Raw genomic sequence first — 23,708 nt, 5'->3', positions numbered from 1 at the left:
TTTCTGGCATTACCAATACCAGAGACTGGTGGTTAAAGCACTGGACTCGCAATATGCGGATCGAGAATTCGAATCCTCACCACCAAATATGCTTGTCCTTTCAGCAAGAAGAGAGAGTTGTTATTTATTCCATTTCTTAAATAGTAACAGTTATATAGTTTTCTTGGCTCTACAACTGTAGGCCTGGCATGGCGAGATGGTTAGGGACTTTGACTCGCAATCTGAGAGTCGAAGGTTCGAATTCCTGTGCCACCAAACATGCTCGCCCTCTCAGCAGTGGGTGATCATTATAAAGTTACAGTCAGTCCCATCATTCGTTGCTAAAAGAGTAGCCTAAGAGTTAGCTATGGGTAGTGAAGATTAGTTACCCCCTCTCCAGTCTATAACTGCTAAATTATGGATGGTTAGCACAAATAACCCTCAAGTAGCTTTGCATGAAGTTTAAACGTAACTTTTAACGTATTATAGAAGTATTGTTTTTGATCATTTCTGTACTTTTTAACATATATTACCCCTTTTATATTTCCTACAAAACTGAAATGATTTAAGAGTTCTATTACATATAAATATCTGCACTAGGACAACAGAAATCCTGACGCTGGGCATCGTTCCTGAAAACTCAGTTTAATGTAAATAAACTTTCATTTTACTTCTAACTATGTGGGTTTGATATCGATAAAAGCAGTGTAACCCATCCTCAAATATAAAACTAAAGTTAAATTATAATAAAAATTACCGTACTCTGAAATAACTCAAGAAAAGAAATCGCATGTGGCTTTTATTTGTATAAATTTTCACGTAAAACACTGCGAGTGCATTTTGTATTAAATTACCGCCATCTGTTGGTGTTGTTAATTTTAACAGATGTATAGGTAAATATGAGCAAATATAAAAGTCTTGCTCCAAATTTAGGAATTCAATGAACAGAAAAGTGAAGGCTCTTAATGATCACCTAACACTAGTATCATTCTGTGTTTATCATTAAATCTGCATATAAGCAAAATAAACAACCGTTTTTGCACGTACGCGATATTTCCACGCATTATAAGCGTAATATCTTTGAGGCTTCATCTTTAAGTCTCTTATTTTATATTTTAACAACTCGGGCGTGGTATGTAGTTATCAGATCAAATAGTCTACATCGTATTTCCGAAAACATCCTGCAATTTTAGCTGTGGCAACATTATAAATAAAAAAAACAAACAAACTCGACAACAATGAGTTTCATTATGACGCTCAAAGAGGGTGCTGATGATTAGCTCCCTTCTATCTGGTCATACTTGTTCAAATGTAAGGGTCTTTTATTTGTCTGTTTAGCCTAAATGCGATAAGACGGCAATGAGTTTGGAAAATCCATTTTTTTCTTTTATTGTTGACCGACTGTGACTGACTACGTGTAGCAGAATGAGCCATGATTTCTTCTGTCGACCTGGCGTTGTCCTCACATTTTTGCCTTTCACGTTCCCGACCTTGCTTCGTTAAACTATGGGAGGGAAGTGTTTTCTTTATTATTTCTTTTAAACGAACGTATAATATCCTCCTTTGATTGTGCGGGACGAACAAATGTATGACTTGAAATTAATGAAGTATATTTACAAACCACAAAAAAAACAAAACGTATGAATTTAAAAATCCCTACCCGAGAGATAAAAAAGTCATATTATTCGTGTAAAATTAAAAAGGTTTTTTAACTTCGTGCAAAGCTACTCCAGGGCTATCTGCGCTAGCCGTCCCTAATTTAGCAGTGTAAGACTAGAGGGAAGGCAGTTAGTCATCACCACCCACTGCCAACTCTTGGGCTACTCTTTTACCAACGAATAGTGGAATTGACCGTCACTTTATAACGCCCCCACGGCTAAAAGGGCAAGCATCTTTTGTGCGACGGGGATTCGAACCCACGACCCTCAGATTACGAACGACTTAACCCACCTGGCTATACCGGGCCCAACGGTTCAGAGATTCCACTCAGATGATTCGTTAAAGTGTTACATAACTACTTAATTAAAGGAAGCATCTGCATATATCAGGTGGTCTGAGAAAAAAAAAAAAGGCGAATTGCAGATTTAAACAAAACTCTGTTATTAGTTTTTCATGCAGTGACCAGATTTATAAGAATACTTTTAGGTCTGACCAATATAACTGCTTCGTTATAAGATCAAAAGTTTTGAATATTTTTTCTCGCTTCATTTGTGTTTCCAGTTTTAAGTTTATCAAAGGCACTGAGACGCCATCACTGTACAAAAACTCCGTATCAAAAAACTATTTTTTTTTAAATGAGTTATTCAGTTCAAGTATACTTATGACAATGTACTGGCTCTCCTTTTCAAATACAGCTTTAGGCAGTCACGTGCTCCTGACGGGTAGGACGATAAATGACAGTGCTACGATCTCCGTAACACTGCTCTACTCTACTAGTCTAGTGTTTCGTCTAACAATGAATTGTGACACTGAAAATGCACGGTTTCGATACCTGTACCATTCGTCCATTTTGTCAGGCAACGTGTCGTGAGAAGAACAGTCAAAATAAAAAAGGTGAAAAATAGAAGAAAAAAAATACGTAGAGGTCGACTACACGGCACCATCCCATACTCACGCATGAACGAAAAAACTCCCCTGCAAAAGCAAAACGTGTAGTGTTGAGTGCAGACGATAGCGTGGTTTGTACTCGCTTTAGTGCTGCATGTTTTAAATCTGCCTGTAGAGGTCGTTGTCTGGACAGGTATGTGACACGTGGGTCATTTAAGCTCTAAGCGTTCCTCTGAGGATCCAAGATGGCCTTCCGTTTAAAGCTGTGCTAGCAGTTGATGATTCTAACACCAACATACTTAAAAACACAGAAAAGCAACCGAATCTATTACTCTGGGATCGCAAAATAATACTTTAATAATAGCAAACTTATTTGGTCTTCTGTATACCAGATACGAGCATTTCTCAAGAGCTAATTTCCAACATGATCACAGATTACAGTTTAAAGAAATAACGAAAATTTTTTATCAGTAATTTATACATTTTTAAAAACCTTTTAATGTAAGTGTAATTTGAAATATATGTTTTGTCGTTATATTCCGACGACTCTAACGACACTTAATTTTAAATGACATATAAAGTATAACAATCAAAACGTTTATTTCGTCTTTTGTTTTACACTATCCCTATCAATATTTTCAGTTACATACAGCCTGCTCAAGAAGGCAGTTTCTTTATTTTATAATATCCAAAATAATAACATACGTCCAATATAACAGTCAGTTTTGTTTGAATTTCGCGCAAAGCTACACGAGGGCTATCTGCGCTAGCCGTCCCTAATTTTGCAGTGTAAGACTAGAGGGAAGGCAACTAGTCATCACCATCCACCATCATCTCTTGGGCTACTCTTTTACCTACGAATAGTGGGATTGGTAGTACCATTATAACACCCCCACGGTTAAAAGGGCGAGCATATTTGGCGTGACGGGGATTCGAGTCGAGTGCCTTATCCACCTGGCCATGCCGGACCAATCAGTTTCATAATTCACCTTTGTCTTTAGATCGATAGTGACGTTTTGGGGGAAAAAAACTCATTAAGATAACCTATGACGCTCATTATTAATTTTATATTTTATTATGAAACATAAATTTTATTTAAAAGAAAGATTATTCAAGCTCGTATATAAGCTCTTAATAAATTACCAGTCACTTTTAGATTCAGAAAATAAGATCCAATCCTTGAAACAAGTGAGTAAACCTTTAAAAAGTCCGAAGTACTCACATGATTAATATCCTCGTATGACTTCCTCGCTGTCGCCGGAAAAAGAAACCAAGTGACTTTCTTTTGTGCTTTCTCCACACGATCTGATATACACGTGTGTTTCACATGCAGTTCCCAGGAAGATCAGGAAACTGACAACTGGCGTGTATAGAATCAAGTTTCCCTTGCCCCCCTCCCCCCCAAAAGAAGACGCTAGCTGAAAAATCTTGCAATTCGCTAGTGTACGCTTCGTCAACATAACTATCGTTTCAGTGTTTTGTATCAGTACTTTCGTTGTGAGCTTTAAGTGTTCTACAGATATGCTTACATTTGTATCGATAAATTGAGGTTGTGTTTTTTGCTGATGTAGTAAGTTTTATATTTTTAGAACTGTTTGTCGTATATATATATATATATATATCAAATTGCTTCTCTTAATAAAATGAACTCAAATGAATCACTAAAAACTGTAGTTTTTCGTCGAGAATAAATGTTCTCATTGTCCTAATTTGTCCGAATATTTATCTTGATATCAGGGTATGTACACAATGTGAATGTTGCAAAACCGTCGACAGAACGTCTGACTTTATGTGTTAAATTTATTCAGAGCTTCACCAATACGAATGTTTACCAAAATCTTTAGTGTGTATGTGTGTGTATGTATATCTACTGTGACAAGCAAAAAACAACAAACAAACTTAATTTTCACAGCTATCTTTCAGTAAGAAGATGGACAAAGTGTCACTGAAAGCGAAGTATTCAAACCTGACAAAATTAACGATGAAATCAACAAAATAAAACAACACTTCATCAACATCAACAAATTTCCTCAAAAAACCATTGAAAAAATTATACGCACACACCTAGACCAACAATGAACAAACAACCATAAACCCCAAGATACAACAAACTACAAAACCTTATACTGCTGCGTACAATATGTTCCCGACATCAGCGAAAAAAAACATTTGGAAAAAAAAAAACTTATAACAAAACACAACACATTCCAGTAAACACCAAATTTATTTAAAAATTAGTTACAAAACTAAAGTCCATACTATGTAAAAACTACACTAACAAACACAACACCAACATAATTTATAAAATACAATGCAACAATTGCCACGACTTCTATATTGGAGAAACAAGCAGAAAATAGAAATTAGATTCAAAGAACAAAAAAAAAAAAAAAAACCTTCACACGTTTTTGAACACTACAAATCAAATAAACACAGCACAACCATAGAGAACACCCAGATATTAAGTATCGAAGCAAATATAAACAAACGCAAAATCAAAGAAACCCTATTTATACAGCAACTAAAACCAAAATTAAACCAATATAAAGAAACACCTTTATACCTATACTAATTAATAACCTAACATCCAACTGCAACGCCTCTACAATCCCGTGCTAATTTATATTCTCGTCCTTAAGACATGCGTCCGTCAACGGTCACATTCAAATTCTCTCTTTCTTGACCTGAAGATGACCTAGGAAAGTCGAAACGTTGTTCTCTCCTTATCAGTAACAGTACTAATACCCATACCAGCTGTTCTGAGATACAAAGTATTCAAACGTTGATAATTTTCACAAATGTTAAAGTGATAGACTAGAAGTGTGGTAGTCAACACAAACCATTGCCAATTCTTGATCTGCTTATCTCAGAACTGTGTAGTATAACCGTCACTTTTATAAAGCACAAGTGGATTCGAAGTGCAGCGATCTGTTGAACCTTTTTTTCTTTATTTCGGAACGTAAACTACAAAACCTCTGCTCAATAGTACGACACGCTAACACAAGTAGTTTAGTAAAAAACAAACCCCCTCGTGTGAAACAACGGTAAGTCTGTGGACTTATGCTGCAAGACGCTGGGTTTTGATACCCGGGTGGGAAGAGGACAGATAGCCCCTGTCAGCAATAGTAAAAATATAAAAGATTATAATCTTAACAATCCACTGATGTTTATATAAGTAAATGTTATTTAAATCGCTCAGTAACAATAGTAAAAATATGACATTTTATAATCTTAACTATCCAATGATGTTTATGTAAGTAAATATGTTATTTAAATCGCTCAGTAACAATAGTAAAAATATGACATTTTATAATCTTAACCATCCAATGATGTTTATGTCAGTAAATATGTTATTTAAATCGCTCAGTAACAATAGTAAAAATATGACATTTTATAATATTATCCAATGATGTTTAAGTAAGCAAATATACTATTTAAATCGCTCAGTAACAATATAATTTATCTTGGCTATCTATTGGTGTTAATAATATGTTTTATTAACACTCTTTTAGTGAAAAAAACAAACAAACAAACAACTACAGCGCGATAACAAACTTCAACAATGTCAACGTTTATCACTGACGTCAAATGATATTCGGTTTTGCATTTATATACAAAAGAAAATTTTGAGTATGGAAATGTTGAATTTCAATTTAGTGTACCCTCTCCTTATATATTTTCCAACACTGACACGCTGAACGTTTATCTTCTGTTGTTACAACACTAACACGCGGTATGTTAAACACATAATAATGAAACTTTTGCTTATATGATACTGGAAAAAAAAAATTATTTCGTGATGCGCAACTCCCAACTTCGCGAAATTTTTATCATGTGTACATGTAGATTTGCATTAGGAGTCGCGATATTTCCTTTCGCCTCCGTCTCCCATCACGGAAAACTTTATTTTTCTACATTCGAATATTATTAATGTTGCAATTTAAATGTTCTCTAGATGGAGGTGCGGATTATTAAAATAGGCCTAAAACACAAAACAAAGTTCTAAGGATGAAACGTAATGTTTTATTGTATATGTATAAACATAATAGTGATGACTATTGTATAACCATGTAACTACTTCACAGGGTTTGGATAGATCTTCACCCGAATTGGTATGGACGTTCATTAGGTCCATACGGGGATACATACATTTTGTTTCGTTTAGCATTTTACGTCTTACGAATTTTTTATTGGCGTTTTGTTTTCTTACCACTATCCCATCTTGAAATGTATTTTCACCAAATTTGGTATGGATGTTCATTGGATCCAAGGGAAGATACATATAAATTTTACTTTTGTGTGTTTACTGTTTTCAAGGACGATCTTTTTTTTTTTTATTACAGTTACATGTAAATGGAACAACTTTATGTCCTAAGATAACCTTTCATTAATCATGAATTTACACAACTTCCATCTGAGGGACGGGTACTTCAACTAGTCTTATTTAATCAGAACTAACAAGCTTATGTTTACTTTCTCCAGCCACAACACTGACATGTTGAATGAACCCCATATTATCTATTCAGAACACTAACATACTAAAAAATCCCCTTATTATCTGTTGAGAGCATTGACACGCTCAAAGATCCCCATATTATCTGGTCAGAGCATTGACAGGCTGCAAGATCCCCATATAAACTACTCCGAACACTAACACACTAAAGGGTCTCCATATTATCTGGTCAGAACATTGACACGCTGAAAGATCCCCATATAAACTACTCCGAACACTAACACACTAAAGGGTCTCCATATTATCTGTTGAGAGCATTAACACGCTGAAAGATCCCCATATCATCTACTCAGAACACTAACACACTAAAGGATCCCCATATTATCCGGTAAGAGCATTGACATGCTGAACGATCCCCATGTTATTTACTCAGAACACTAACACACTAAAGGATCTCCATATTATCTGGTCAGAGCATTAACACGCTGAATGATCCCCATGTTATCTACACAGAACACTAACACACTAAAGGATCTCCATATTATCTGGTCAGAGCATTGACACGCTGAACGATCCCCATATAATCTACTCAGAACATTAACACACTAAAGGGTCTCCATATTATCTGGTCAGAGCATTGACACGCTGAACGATCCCCATATAATCTACTCAGAACACTAACATACTAAAGGATCCCCATATTATCTGGTCAGAGTATTGACACGCTGAACGTTCCCCATATAATCTAGAGCTATCATACTGAACATTTATCTTTTTCCTTCCTTTTTGTAAAAAGAAATGACAACAACATATAGTGCTAAACAACTACTTCCATATACAGCAGTTCATGGTTAATACTGGTTTATTTTCTGTATATTTTTAATCCTTTAAATAACATCCCAAAATCAAGATGTATAAAAGGAAAAACATCACTGCTGGTAAACAGCATTTTTTTTCACCATATGGAGTTTTAAATAGTCTTAGTCTATCTTCATATATTTACTTGTGGTATATTTGAGCATTTGTAACGTATAGTTGGGTGTTTTAAGAATCCAGTATTTGATTTGTAACTTAAAATAAGTGCAATCCAATATATATCATAGTGTATAGACTAAAAAATAAAGCAGAATGCTGAAAATTGTTCCTTACGAATGCCTTCTTTCCATAAAAAGGATGATTATGTTATAATTAAACGGTTTTGAAGTCTCACCACGTTGCCACGTCTAACGACCGTGCATCTTGATAAAGTTTGTTTGTTTGTTTTGGAATTTCGCACAAAGCTACTCGAGGGCTATCTGTACTAGCCGTCCCTAATTTAGCAGTGTAAGACTAGAGGGAAGGCAGCTAGTCATCACCACCCACCGCCAACTCTTGGGCTACTCTTTTACCAACGAAAAGTGGGATTGACCGCACATTATAACGCCCCCACGGCTGGGAGGGCGAGCATGTTTGGCGCGACTCGAGCGCGAACCCGTGACCCTCAGATTACGAAGCACACGCCTTAACGCGCTAGGCCATGCCAGGCCTTCTTGATAAAGGCTTTAGTGAAAGGCTGATATGTTCCAAACACATAATTTCTCTCTGTTACTTTCTATAAGCCATCTAGTGTATGTTGACGTCGCTTACCCAGCGTCTGTTCCAACATTCTAATCACAAAAAGTCCATAGGCACTGAATCCGGCAATTTGACAGGTATTCAAATTCATTCGCGAGATCTGTGAAGTAAGTGAAGTTAAAATAGATATGTCGTGGAAGCAGCTTCTGTACATGTGGCTTATACCGCTTTTTCAGAAATATTTTTTATTATGTTGCTTACTGCTGCCTGAGTCAGGTGGACGGTGTTTACCACTGATATTCGTGTCATGAATTTTCACCTGTTACAAGGCGCCGCATTATGTTTACCACGGCTGGTCCGCTATTTGAATAGTCTCTGGTACCCCAAGTTGATCCATATTCCCTTGTTTTACAGTGTTACTAGGTACAAGGTATATCTCCCCTTATTGAAATATTTTTGTGTCAGAAAGGACTCCAATATTTGTTTCCCAAAAAGCGATTAATTTTCGGTGGCATCATACACCAACAAAACGTAAGAAATTGTAAAATGTAGTTCTGATACAATCCGCTCCACTGGAATTCTACATCGGCTGTGGTTGTTACTTGACTTACTGATTGACAAAATCAAAATACATTTAATACAATGTATTCAACCCTCTATATATCTGTACTGATGTACTATCTCAAAATGACTGTGAGAAATATTCGATTCCATGTAATAAAATAAATTTCACACGATCCTTGAAGTGGGTATGATAAATTCTTGGAAGTGTGATACTCATTATAAATGCGGTCCGGCATGGCCAGGTGGGTAAAGGCGTGCAGCTCGTAATCTGAGGGTCGCGGGTTCGCATCCCCATCGCACCAAAGATGCTCGACTTTTCAGCCGTGGGGGCGTTATAATGTTACGGTCAATCCCACTATTCCTTGGTAAAAGAGTAGCCCAAGAGTTGGTGGTGGGTGGTGATGACTAGCTGCCTTCCCTCTAGTCTTACACTGCAAAATTAGAGACGGCTAGCGCAGATAGCCCTCGAGTAGCTTTGCGCGAAATTCAAAAACAAAACAACAACAAAAAACATTATAAATGCCCTGATACGATGCTGGAGGTAATGCCATTCAGATTTTTCTGGAAACTACAATTTGATCTTGGCCTGAAAAAAAAACACTTTTGTTTCATCTGTTTATCTGAATGAATATCAGGACTAAAAGGTTGGTTACTAAATCTTATGAAATGTTCGAAGTTATACTAAAAGCAGTTATTAGAACGAACAGAGAAGAAAAATCACTTACAGCTCAGTGTAAGAGTACAGAATCTGAAACGGAAGAAAATATTAGAACGGAAGATAAAATAAGCATATTCCCAATAGCACTTAAAAACCTCAGTTGTTACCAACAATATATTATGTCACTTATACTGCGAGTTAATGAATCTTACAAATCAAGGAACAAATGGTGTTTAATATGCAGACACAAGTTTAAACTGTCCGTCACTTTAAATTGCTTAAAATACTGCTGCCATGTAAACAAAAGATCTACTGATTATTGTGAAATAAAAAATATAAATTACCTCAGAGCTATATTTTGTTCATTCATTGTAATTGAATGACAGGGGGGAAATAAAAACTAAAATGGGAAGACTCGAGGTTTGTTGAATCAGACGAGATAGAAGTTGACAGCGAGTAAGATACAGGCGATGTCCATACGGAGCTAATAAACACGTGAAGAAACGTGGGAATAAACGCGCTTCGAAAAGGAAACGTGGCACGAGATTACTAAATAGAAACAAATAAGATTATTAACGACAAACAGATTAAAAATGAAAGTTGGAAGTTTATTTAAAGTGAATGATAAAAGAATGGAAGAGACAGAAGATAGTTTCTAGAAGAAGGGTGATGAATGAAAGCTCACGTTAGTTAATTAAACAGAAATGTTTTGCGTTCATGGTAGAACTGTTATTTTACCTACAGCCGTCTCCAAGGGAAATGACCAGTCAGCAGCGCCATCCATGCTAAGAGATTCACTGTCACTCTTATAACGTACCCACAGATTTTCCATAAATGAATTCCTCAAATATGCACAGAAACAAATGTACTTGTCTTTACGAAGCACGAATAAATTTGAAATTACCTGAATAATTTAACGACTTCACATTTATATGCTGATATCACTAATTTACGTTACTTTATAAAAAGTGACATGTGAAAGGTAAGAGGTTGTTTGTTTTTTTAATTTCGCGCAAGGCGACTCCAGGGCTATCTGCGCTAGACGTCTCTAATTTAGCAGAGTAAGATTAGAGGAAAGGCAGCTATTCATCACCATCCACCGCCAACTCTTGGGCTACTCTTTTACCAACGAATAGGGGGATTGACCGTCACATTATAACACCTCCACGGCTGAAAGGGCGAGCACGTTTGGTGCGACGGGGATTCGAACCCGCAACACCTCTGATTACGAGTCGAACGCTTTAACCCACCTGGTCCTGCCGGACCTGAAAGGTAAGGATGACCGGTTCGTTATACAAGTCATATTCATACTCAATCACAAACTATTTACATGATATGTCTACGCATGACTAAAAATTAGTTCAAAGTCTCAAACGGTCATATTTAGGTGTGACGTTAGCGATAGTTTCACGAACGTAACATTTGACACCGTGAGATCCAATCCTATTCTGAGAATTTAACTGGAATAGAAAAAAAATATATTTAAAACTTTATATTCCGTCTGCGCAAGACTGGCTTTGCATCTGTCTTGCTGTTATTTATACACGTTTAGATGTGTATTTCCTGTACATCGTTGATAACGAACGCAATGTTTACGATCTTTTGTAGACCATACAATGGGAGCATGAAACGAAAGTATTGGCGTTACAAAGAAGTCTGTGTAATGTAGATGTATGTATATATAGCGAACTGATACAGTCTCTATAGTTATTGATGGTAATATATTATTTGCCTGTGCACATGTCAGCCCAAGTTTTAAGATATTAATAATTAGAAGATGTAAAGTAATAGCAACAACTGATTATAGTTACTTGAGTGCTCCTACAAAAAAAAACAACGGAACTGTCAGGCGTAAAAACGAGACAGAACCATGTGAAGTCCGCCAGTTTGAGTATTACAATCTAATATTTTTGTCAAAGAATTTCTATGTATCACACTTTTGTTTCTTAACTTTATATACAGATGCTGTTATAACTTGTCTTCATTAAACGTCTGTTAGGACGTTGCATTCACTGATGATTCAGTCAAGCCTACAAAGTGATGTATAACTAATGTTAAATAGCTATGAACTATAAATATTGAGAAAATTATACACGGTAAAGCGCATGCGTAATTTAATACTTACGAACGTAAATGTTTGAAAATGTTAGTTTGAACTGTATCCAATCGCTCAGGAGTCAGGTTGTCTATCATAAAAATTTCAGTTTAAATACGTAAGGTAAATTGATTTGGGACATGGATCGAGTGCTCGTGGAATACAAAAATAATTACTGCAATATATACGAGGTTATGAAGAGAAGAGAAGAACCACATTTAGTTAAACAAACTATATTCTCAAATTGAGAAGAAAGGATAAACCTGATGCAAACATTTTGAGTCTTGTGCAACATTAAAGCTCGCGAACTGACATCAAAATCCTTACCGATAGTTTCTTGTCTTGTTTCATTCGGAACTTCTAACGGTCGAATCAACCTGTCCTTCCCGCCATCGACAGATGTTCGTTAGAAACGCGTACGTTTTGTTTCAAGCACGTGCGCACGCCTTACACAGGGAGAGGTAGCAGCTGCGCCACTGTGGCGACGCCTCGCGGAGCATGCTCAGTGATATAAATGAATGGAGTCTCAGGTGAATGTGCTCTTTGCGTCTCATGCTTTTGCTAAGTTCGTGAGTATCTCTTTCCAACGATTCCTGACAGTTTCAAAGAGTTGCTTCACCACTTGTAGAAGTCGTACTTTAGCCTAACAAATCTGCTTAACTGTGTTTGGAGAAACAACAAACAAAAATCACAGTAAAATAAACCACCAGTTTTACTCCAAAGGCCTTTACCAAGAATCACTATGGCTACGTTAAACACTTCCAAGTATAAACTAAAACTCCACACGACTCTTAACTGACGCACTAAATTTCCATACGTAAGCGCGTTGTAGAATCAAGCGTAAAAACAAGACATTTAACCAGCTTACTTACCCATTTTTAAAATCTGTGTTAAAAGAAATACAACCCTTGCGAGTTTGTACCTTGATATTTAATTCTGATCCATATAAGTAACGTTTTTTTAAATAAGGACCGAGAATTAATTACCCATTGCTCAACTTTTTAGCATTTTGAGTTAGCATAAAACAATCAATGTACACAGCTTGTTTTCAATGTAACTCAATGTATGGCATGTTATCCTATGTAATCAGTTATGGGATTTATGTTCTTTCCCATATAAATGAATTATTCACATGGACAAGATCTGTTTGGAGGTTAAGAGGTGGATTACATTTCTGTCTTTGTACTGATGTCTTCCTTTCATGTCGCCTACAATGTCACAATACCTTCACCTATAGTATCTTTAAAACCTGCCAAATCACATACAAACAAGCAAACACAATTTAAAGCGAGTAACTTTTGAAGAACTTATAAGCTTCCAGTCACGACCGAACTACGTATGTTTGACTTCAAGGTGGAACTACGTTACTTATATGTGCGATTCGTTTACATTTTTCTAACACACTTCTATTTTACGTTCTAACCAACCAGTTATTATGTATCAATTTTAAAGATAATTGCATGTTACATAATTTTGCAAACAGAATAACAAAAATTGTTTTTATAGGTTTTTATTTACTTTGTTTGTAGTTTTATCCAAGTATAATTTTAAAGAAAAGAATAAAGGATTGATATATTTTTTCAATAAAAAAACCTGTCGGTTAAATCAGTTTCGAGGAACGGCTCTCTCTAGTATCTCTTAGCTACGGACAAAAAAAAAGCAACAATGAATGCTCATTAAAAAGAGAGACAGAAATTTAATTTATATTAACGTTGATTCTAACTTATCTGTCTTCCGTCGAGTCACAGCAGTAAGTTAACAGATTTACAACTCTACAAACCAACGTTCGATTCTCCACGATGGACAGAACACATATTACTCATTGTGTAGTTTTTACGCTGAAACAAATAGGTCCAGCGTATTTAGAAAACCTAAGGCATCTCTGTCAGTAATAATTTTCTCTCATTATGGTTCACGCAACCTGCCATATTAATTATCTAGCCACAACCGGGTCTATCATAAATTTCACATGCTAATTTGATATCTTTTAAACTTTGAAGATTTAGGTGAAGAAAAAATGAAAGAATGATAGTTAAAGGTCGGATAACTCTTCAATTTTATTTCAGTTACTCGAGATCAGTATATGATTAAGTGTCAAATGTGGGAATAATTTGCAATATTTGTATGCTGTCATTGAAATAACACAGCTTTCTCTGACCAGATTCAAAATTTTTGCTACTAATCCTTGTTTTATAACGTAATAAAACTTCATTATGAAGTCTGTAAAAAAAACACTCTAGAATCTAATACAAATTTGTATATAACGTCATAAGCAGTTGTATTCGAGTGAAATAACGAATATACTGATAAAAGAAAAATGAAGCAGTGATTTGTTTGTTTGAAGTTAAGACAAAGATACACACACTGTGGGCTATCTGTGCTCTGCCCACCATAAGTATTAAAATCTGGTTTCTAACGTTGTAAAGTCACAGACATGCCGGTGTGCCACAAGGGAGCTGAAGAAGAGAACTCTTGGAGAGTTTTCTTAAGAGACTGATCTTTAAACTTTATCTTTTTACAAATCAATGTTAAAACTGCGAAAATTTGTTTTTGTTCTTATGAAGTTGTTGTTGTTTGTTATTAAGCATAATGCTACACAAAGGATTATCCGTGTTCTGCCCCAGTCCCCCTCTGGGACAGCGGTAAGTCTACGGATTTACAAAGATAAAATTAGAAGTTCGACTCCCTTCAGTAAACACAGCAGATAACCCGATGTGGTTTTGCTATAAGAAAAACACACACATTCTCTACCTACCACGAATATCGAAACATAGTTTCTAGCAGTACAAGTCCGCAGACGTCGTTCTCATGAAAAATTTATGGTTCAAATGTCTTCTTTCAATTGTTTGATTCTTGACATTTTTATCTCAAACTTTTGAAAGTTAAACGTGTGTTTCAATACTTTTCAGAAAATTTAAAAAGCATAAAATTCAATTAGATATAAAAATAAACTATGCATCCGTATAAGGATATAAATTAATTATATATTCCAAAATGTTCAAACAACAGCCTGATGTTGACGTCATAACCATCACGCGAGTGCAAACTCTCGTTGTTACTGTGAAACGTGATAGGCCTCGAATATATTAAGTAACACTTGTAATGTTAAACATTTATCACAAGTGGGAATGATCTTATGTTCATTTAATAACAACAACTTACCGGAGCAAAAATTAAATTTTTATGTATTCGATCGGGTTAAATAACTTGTGAAGATAAAGATAGCTGCAATAACGAATACCATTACGGCTGTTCGAAATTCACGAGTTGCATCAACTGGTTATTCGCATATATATCGTATTTCACCAAGTTGAGCACAAAAATTAGTAAAAACTATAATACCTTTTCTTGTTTCTTTCTGGTTTGAAGTTTTATATTTACCTTCTAGAAAATACAAACACATAAATCGCAACTCCTGTGTATGTCTAAGTGTGCTTGACTAACAAAACCACAGAACTCTACACAAGGATGATATTAAAACTCAATCATTAGCATATATTCTGTAAAATTGTCTTGATATTAACAACAACCAAAACAAGAGTTAAAGAAAATCTGATTGAGGATTTTACGATTGTTAGGGAAACTGATAGTGATGGTGCGTCACCTTTTATTGTATTTAATGGTAAGACTAGAAGACACTAACTTTGGCAAGAGAGAAGTCATCTTCGTTTTCCTAACAGGGTGGATGGCCGTTGGAGAGGTTGCCTTCGAATGGGTGTATGCAGTTAATTTAAAGGAAAGCTTTGAGTTGTTGTTGTTTTTTATTATCATAATTAAAGATTTAATAAGCAAGTTCCGTACTCATTACGCAATACGAAAGTGATAGTGAATCCCGATATTTGGTTATGAGTAGCCTCTAGGAGGCGGATGGTGCCGACCATTTACTATCCTTCTGATCGGCGGTTCTAAATATGGGCAAACTGTGGCTAAACCTTGGGTCTCTGGCCTTGACGTTTACTTCACGCGTCTTATAAGTTGCCGTTTAGGCTGATAATACATAATATTAAGGACCACTACTCTCTTCTGCTTCTTTTTACAGAAGCACCGCCTACAGGAAAAAGGTTGATTTACACACACACACACCAAACAGAAACTGTTTTTTTTTCTTTTTCTTCTTTAAGAATCACTATGTGATTTTTATGAGGGTAAAGTTTCATTTTTATATTCTTCAGTTGTACAACTAACTGTGTCCCTATGTACATCCCAGGGCTCATTACTCTAAACATCAGGTTTCAATACAGTAGACATACCACAGATAGTCTATTGTGTAGATTTGAGCTTAACAATAAACAACAACACATAATTGTTCAACAATGCAATAGCATGTGTTTACGATGATGCTCAGTTAACTCTGACATGAATTCAACAAATGTATATCTATTTCTTTTATAATCCATTTCAGTTGTTCTTTCATAATTTGCTCCACAGTTTATGAAAATAATTTAGGTATAATAATCACTAACTGAAATGCTTTACATATTACATGCAAGAAAGTTTTTTAAGTGACTATATGTATGTATGTACATTTAAATATACAGATATCAGAATAACTTTGAATACGTGACCTTTGTGCTAAACATAACTTTGGTATTCTCACTCACTAAGAAATCCAACTGATGTGAAAAATTGTACAAGTGGTCAAGTTCTTTATTTATTAGTTTTTAAACATTACCTTTGAAGCAAAGTAACAAAATGGTCTCATTCTGTTGACAATTATAAAAATTTTCCACCAGTAAATAAATGCATAAGAAATATAAATACTTGCTTCCTTTAATAACAAATATTTTTATTGCTAACTGTGACGTTTTAGGCATTATAATTTTACAAAATTTAACATTGAAAATGTGAAGGTATTTTAAAATGACAATTTATTTCAAGGATTCCACCAAAGGTGTTTGTTGTTATTATCTGAATAAGAAAAAAGCAATTCAAAGAATTAGGTTTGTCAAAATATGTCAGTTTATCATTCACAATGGTTGTCTTTATTTGTGCTTCTGATTAGTAAACACAAATTGAAGGAATTTACAAAAGTAAAATGTTTTAAAACTGAATATAAATTTATGACATTTGTTGGAACCTGCTACTTTATAGACAATACTGTTTGTACAAAATGCGTTTATATTATAAAACAGTAGCTGCTGGGTAGCAAAAATAATTTACTTTTTTGTCATATGTTTAAAAAAATAAAATCATGACTTTACTAATAACAAGACATCTTTCAATAATCTTTTTAATACATATTATTTATTCATTTTAAAATTGAGAATTATGAAAAACAAAATGGTTTTCTAGGCAGTCTCAAACTCTGTGCTACTTGTGAGAAGCTGGAAATTTAGATCATAAAATGTACACTCCTTAAATTGGCAAGTTAATATAAAAGATTTTAGTCAACCTTCAAACAAATATGTGAAAAGCAAAATAGTTTGCAAAGCAATCTATGACTCCTTGCTATGTGCAATTACATGAAGTGAGTGAGAATTCACTGATGACACTTGTTATCAAAATTATCATCACATCTTAACCAAAAATAAAAAGCGATAGGTGAAGGATAAAAGATATTCCATATATTCACACTACATTGTATGACAAATGTATATTTTTATTACAATATTCAATTAACAACAAAATGTTAACTTTCACCCAATATTTCAAGTTTATAAACAATAACTCTACCAAAAAAATCTGTGCTTGTATTAAATACAATTTTCATATTACTTGTTTCTACAGCCTGCTTTAAGTTAAATGTCTGAAAAACATGTTAAGAAAAATTTCTGTTAACAGCAATCACCACACACTACACTGAATTATTAGATAACTTGAAAACAATTATGTATTTTTTAGTTTTCAACCTTACAAAAATAGTTAGAAGAGAGATTTGAAATAATTTTGCAAGTTGTTAAAAATTGTGCTTTTCAATACTTTAAATCCTAGTAAAAATTATTTTTATAATTAACTTCAAACAGCAATTAATCATGAGTGTCCTAGCACTTAGTGATTAGGATATCAGAATGTAGTGTTAAAATCATATTTGTTCCTTTATTCTTTTTACTATTACAACTATCCTATCATAATATCTGGTTCTGTAAGTAACTGTATAGAAAGAAGGTTGTGTACATTATGTTAAAGGGATTTTTAAGCCTCTCCAGGTTATTACAATCTGTGTGTGTGCCACATATGGTAGACCTCTATATAACTACCATGCATCTTGACAAAAGCTCTGTAGTATAGTTTTTATTGCAAAAGGCTCCACTGTAAGAGTGTCATGTTAAAATCACACAATTCCTCTTTGAAAATTCTGCATAATTCACCTATTATATGAATATGGTGATTTGTCATTGCCTGCTTCAACAGTTTTACCACAAAGAAATGTATAGGTTCTGTATTGGTGGCTTGAGTGGTATGTCTTTGTATGGAATAGAATGAATAAACAATTCATTGTCTAGCTGCTCAAGGTATTTGACTGTTAAATGGAGATATAACTGGAAGATTTACCCTAGTGAACCCATACCCCTTTGGAATCAATTTCATTTGAAGATCTTTCTAAATCATGTTACACCTTGTTGCTTGGAGTATTTACCTTTGTGTCATGGATTATCACATTTTGTGTTTTCTATGCCATTAAGTACAAGGAATATTCCCTTTATGATATTCTAAATCCCCAATTTGTGCGAGTATTTTAAAATATTGCATTGGAAAAGACTTGTATAACTTACCCAGAAGTAATAAATGTTCAGTTTCACTACCTATGAAATACCAAACAATGTCAAACTGTAAGTTATGATAATACTATTTCACAATAACTTTAAATCAGCTGAAGTTGCTATATAACTTGCCAGTTTTAAAACACCATATCAAACCCTGTGTAGGTTATGACTAGAAACTGTTCTAATAGACCATACTCAGCCCTTTGTAGATTATGATAACTGAACTTTAGTTTTAATTAATGAAATACAGAATAACTGTAAACATTTTTTACAACATTTCTTAGCCCATATATTATTATTAAAATATTAAAGACTCACTTTGTGACACCAGCATTGGCCATCAGATGCTTATATTGAATCATCACATTAACTCACAATTCAAAACAGACTGTTTTGTAAATTATATCTATACCAATCAGTGTAATTTTAAATATCTGAAAGTCATTACTTCTTGTGTAATTGTTTTTTGACTTATCTATAGCATACAACTACATAATTTTAAAACAAAAACTTATATTGTTCACACATGTGAACTGGGATCAAATTACTGAATGAGAAATGTATGAAGAGAACAACCACGATCATTGTGTTGCACATCAACACAAAAAACACACATAAAAAATAAAAGTTTGAAAAACACGTTTGATGTCTTTTCTTTTATTTCATTACATTTGATATTTATATGGAATATTGAGCAAAAAAATTCATCTTCCATTTTTTTAACGCTTATCCTGTATTCTTTTTAAATTATATTTACGTCTTATTAAACTTGTTCAACGTAGCATACCCCAAACATAAAACGAAAGCATGAAATAACCTACATCATTAACTTTGGGCCATACCTACTTGGAGGATATTAGACATACAATTTTAGAATCAATATTACATTTACCATACCTTAAAAATAGCTAAAAAAAATCATGGCTACATTTAAATTAAATTATAAATATGTTTTTAAAGATAATTATAAAAGCATGAAACAAAATTCTTAACATTTTAATTTGTAATTACAACAAAATTACTGATGGCTTAAAGTCATGTATCGTGAATCTGACAATATTTTCTAAAAGTTATATGAAAACTACAGTTAATATATAACTTAAAAACTTTATTAATAATCACAAAGGATACTTGTAGCATATTTGTATCTTCCAGGAAAACATCCTGAATTTTCTGAAATTTGTCATCTTTATTCACACTTGCTTCAATCCAGCAGTCCTTTCCAACAAACCCACCCTGGAACTGAAGTTGAAGTTTTTCTACTTTCACAGGTTTTGAAAAATTCAGACATATCCACTGGGGTGAACCCTGTTGTTGTTTTTTTTGTTATTTGAAAATAGGAACCAATTAACAGTCAAGCTAAAATCATATAATATGTAAATTATATGTACACTGACACTAACAGTGCATTTTAAAGCCAAATAATGAGTACATTACCATTTTCAACCGAGTACAAGTGATACATTTAGCAGAAAATTGCTGAGAAACTGAGGAAAGGTGTGTTAGAGAGGAGTTTGAAGTGAAAAAAAAATGAATAGATACTTTTAAACATTATATTTATGTGCATCTGCTCAGATGGGTTTTGGGATAAGCCAGAATACCAAAAGATATAACACAGAGAAAAAAATATTTTATTTTTGTTGTTTCTGGTCTAACTTTTTCATGACATAATTTTTCGAATTTAGGTGCCAAAAGTTTTGCATCCAAAAGCAGTAACTACTCCCAAATTTAGTCGGATATTACCATTATTGTCTTCTTTTGAACTTACACTAGTAGTCTGAAGATAACATATTTAATTTTAAACAATGCCACTATAAAAATATCAAATGTCTACAGTAATATAGAGCTAAGATATATAAAATAGACAAATGTCATTAATATTTCTAAGCAGATTTGTTTCATTTAACAACTAAAAAATACCACAATTTACAAATAGCTTTGAGATTCACATTTGAATATCTGAATGATACAATAAAACAATCACACAACTTTTCACTGTTGTAATATTTATAATAAAAATATATATTTTTGTATTACAAGCTCTACATTGAACACACAAGTTTTTCCATGAAAACAGCCTGGACACGGAAATTATTGCCGTGAAAACAACCTGAACATGGAAATTACTGCCATGAGGAGGGATCACACCAGGCAATAATACAGCCTAGATTCTGTAACGAACACATCACCACCTCTTGGTACAATGGTACACATGCACATCTGTTGTAATAAACAACTTTTACAGTTGTGGTATACTTTAAAGCCCATTTCTTCTGTTACTCAGGTAGCATTTTAAGACTTTCCAGTGTACTTTAGTCACAGTTAGATAAAGATTTCGAGCTAGTTCAGACAGATTTTGGACATTGTTTTCACCCCACAGTGATGAGTATCAATGCAGAAAAAAAAATATGATCCTTCTATATATAATTTCTATATATTATTCCACCAATGAAGAGTGTAACATTTCCCATAATGTTACAAAAGAGAAAGGCTCCAATAACTAATGCCAGAAGACCAACTAAAACAGGATCACTTAATAACCTATGCATTTCTGCTATACAGATTCATATTTAAATAATTCTTCTGTTTTTCATCAAACCCAGATCTGTGTATCCAAAGTGTACAATAAGCATTATGTTTCATTGTTCTAACTAATGGTTTTTTTCCATCATTCCTTACCCCAATTTCAAATCTAAAGGCATAAAGATAAAGATAATTACTTGCATCATCAGCTACCAGGAGCAATTTATGGACTGTAAACTTTTCATGTGCTGGTCATAATTTTTAGCTTTCATTAAATTAATGTCGGAGACATACTGAGGAAGATAGTTAATCTGTGTGAAGAGGTAATTTATAGTCCCAGATATAACACAATTTGTAATACATATTATACACTTTAAGTCATATATCCACACTAACACAAACAGATATGTTTGTATAATTATGAAAATTGAAAAGAATGCCACAAATATTTGAAGAACAATTTACCTGGTCAGAATTCCAGCAGGTGTCATCATTTCTATCTATCATGTACTGCTTACCAAACTGTTTAACATCTCTATTCAAAACAGAGCTTACCCTACAAATAAATAAAATAAAAAAAGTACACAACTTTTAATCATAGTTTTACTGTTAATTCAAACACAAGTAGATATAATTAGGTATATTATTGCAGAATAATATGTTATACACATAATTAAGGGTTATTTGACCCACAGGTGCAAAACTTATGAGCTTGTGGATTCAAATATACCCCAACATAGTTAATTAAATTATTAGTGTTGGGGTATATGAATATGCCATGCATTTTGAATTGTCTATGCTGATATCATGTTATTCTGAGTTTATCATTTATTTTGTATGTGTGTAGGTTTCACATAACCCATGGTTAAGAAAGTTGTAAAATTATTTTGTTTTAACTGCCTTTGTTATCCTTGGAGATAATACCTTTTCTACCTATGGAGGATATTGCTGTAATTCTGTACATTGTCCAAGAAAGTAGTTTGTTACATTCTTCAAATGTAGTTCAAGTGATACTTTGAAGTTATGGTCTTTCCAACACTTGAATTAGAATGACCAATCACATGACTACTGCTAGTTAATCTAGGTAAATCCAACATTACTACAAGCTTAGGACTGTTCAATTTAAATATTCTGGTAGTCTAGATCTGATCAGTAGAAGCAACTTCCTGGGTCTATAAAGCAAGTACACACTCTGTGTCTGAGAGTTAATAAAGACTGTTTTTATTTTATACTGTGTCCAGTCTCTTTTTTTCTCACAAACTCAGCTTCTAAGAAATTCAGTATTTCTATATACTATAATCCTTGTAGGAACTCCTGTTATTAAGTAGACTTACCCAATTGCTTTAAGTTTAATTCAATTTTACTTAAGAATATCACGCTGTTGAATATGTTTATTTGATTGCACAGTTTTGTCTATTTTCTTCAATAAATAAACTAAAACAAAATTAACAAGTTGGATTCTTAATGACTGCACAAAAAGAATAAACACAAACTGAAAAAGGAACAACTGGATTTTTAAAGGAATAGGTGACAGTTTTCTTACCAAATATGAGTAATAAGGTTATTCAGACAATTCGTTTTATTAGGACCATTGTTTTTAATTATTTTACATCTATTTTAATATAAATAATATGGGCTGTAAACTAACTTAACTGGTTTAATCAAAATTACTTTGTAAAACTGTTTATATTCAGGTTATATTATTTTACATCTGAAGGATCTCAAGAGACTTAGTCATTAGTCAAGAATATGGATTATGTTTCAGTATTTACAAGTTAAAAGTTACATGATTAGAATATTGAAACCTTTTTTGGACAGGTTAGTGACTGAAGATAAAAAATGGGTATATTACAAAAATGTTAAGCACTGCAGACAATGGTTCATTGCAGGTACACTGACTAAAGCACAACCCAAAATGGACCTCCACCCTAGGAAAGTTTTGTTAAGTGTTTGGTGGGACATCAGACTTCTATTATCAAATACGGGTGTCTCTTTCAAAAATAACGAGGTGTTAGATGTTACATTTTTAAATACTAAACGACACTGGGCAAATACACTACTATAGTTAGTAGAAAACGGATAAAATAATTTCGTTACTTCAATCTGTAACGTGCCTAACATTGTGTTTTAAACAATCGAACTAAAGTCTAGAATGTCGCACATTAACGCGTTTAGTCTTACTCTTACCGATAGTTGTTTGAAATTTAAAGTAGATCTCTAATTTATCTTATTATATTTTACTTATATTATTCCAGCATATTTTGTGTCATGCCACAGGTGTGTAGCTTAATATTTTATTAATAAAAACTTTCACGATACAATTAAATGAAATTCACCTAATCCTTTCCACATTTTGTAATAAGGAAGCTGCCATTTTGGTTGTTCCGAAAACCAAATACCTTGTACCGGTCAGTGTTACTTTCTGACAAAAATTGTAGAGGGCTATCTGTTCAACTAACGACGCGAAAATGCATATTCACTTGAAATATTTAATCAGTCAGAACTAAGTAATATATTATATGAATTGAACTGTATTTTGTAGGCCTTTGTATAGACACTCACAGCAAAAAAAAAAAAAAAAAAAAGTCACCATTTAGTACAAGCATTTGAGAATATTATTTTGTGTAAAGA

At 33.7% G+C, this 23,708-nt stretch overlaps 2 protein-coding genes across 4 annotated transcripts in view; both read right to left on the bottom strand.

Moving 5' to 3' along the window:
* The window catches only part of LOC143231964 (uncharacterized), a 42,552-nt gene extending 29,287 nt beyond the window's left edge, over window positions 1–13,265 (bottom strand). The window contains exons 1-2 of one of the 3 annotated variants that reach the window (XM_076466869.1): window positions 12,178–13,265; window positions 10,100–10,304 (exon numbers count right to left, since the gene is read on the bottom strand). The gene's annotated coding sequence lies outside the window, so the exon portion shown is untranslated. Of the gene's footprint in view, window positions 1–3,748; window positions 4,645–10,099; window positions 10,305–12,177 lie in introns of those variants that run through there. The other 2 variants (XM_076466867.1, XM_076466868.1) reach the window with 2 other exon arrangements.
* A 3,350-nt stretch (window positions 13,266–16,615) lies between these two features.
* On the bottom strand, window positions 16,616–23,569 carry LOC143231966 (nuclear receptor 2C2-associated protein). The gene is made up of 4 exons (XM_076466870.1): window positions 23,414–23,569; window positions 21,543–21,633; window positions 19,686–19,862; window positions 16,616–17,596 (listed from the first exon to the last, which is right to left on the bottom strand). The coding sequence occupies exons 1-4, from the start codon at window positions 23,449–23,451 to the stop codon at window positions 17,480–17,482; spliced, it is 423 nt and encodes a 140-aa protein (XP_076322985.1). The 5' UTR covers window positions 23,452–23,569; the 3' UTR covers window positions 16,616–17,479.
* Between the last annotated feature and the right edge of the window lie 139 nt (window positions 23,570–23,708).

The sequence above is a fragment of the Tachypleus tridentatus genome, chromosome 11 (assembly GCF_004210375.1).
Source record: "Tachypleus tridentatus isolate NWPU-2018 chromosome 11, ASM421037v1, whole genome shotgun sequence".
NCBI lineage: Eukaryota > Metazoa > Arthropoda > Merostomata > Xiphosura > Limulidae > Tachypleus > Tachypleus tridentatus.
Note: the sequence above shows the minus strand (reverse complement) of the source record. Positions and strands in the feature narration are given on the sequence as shown.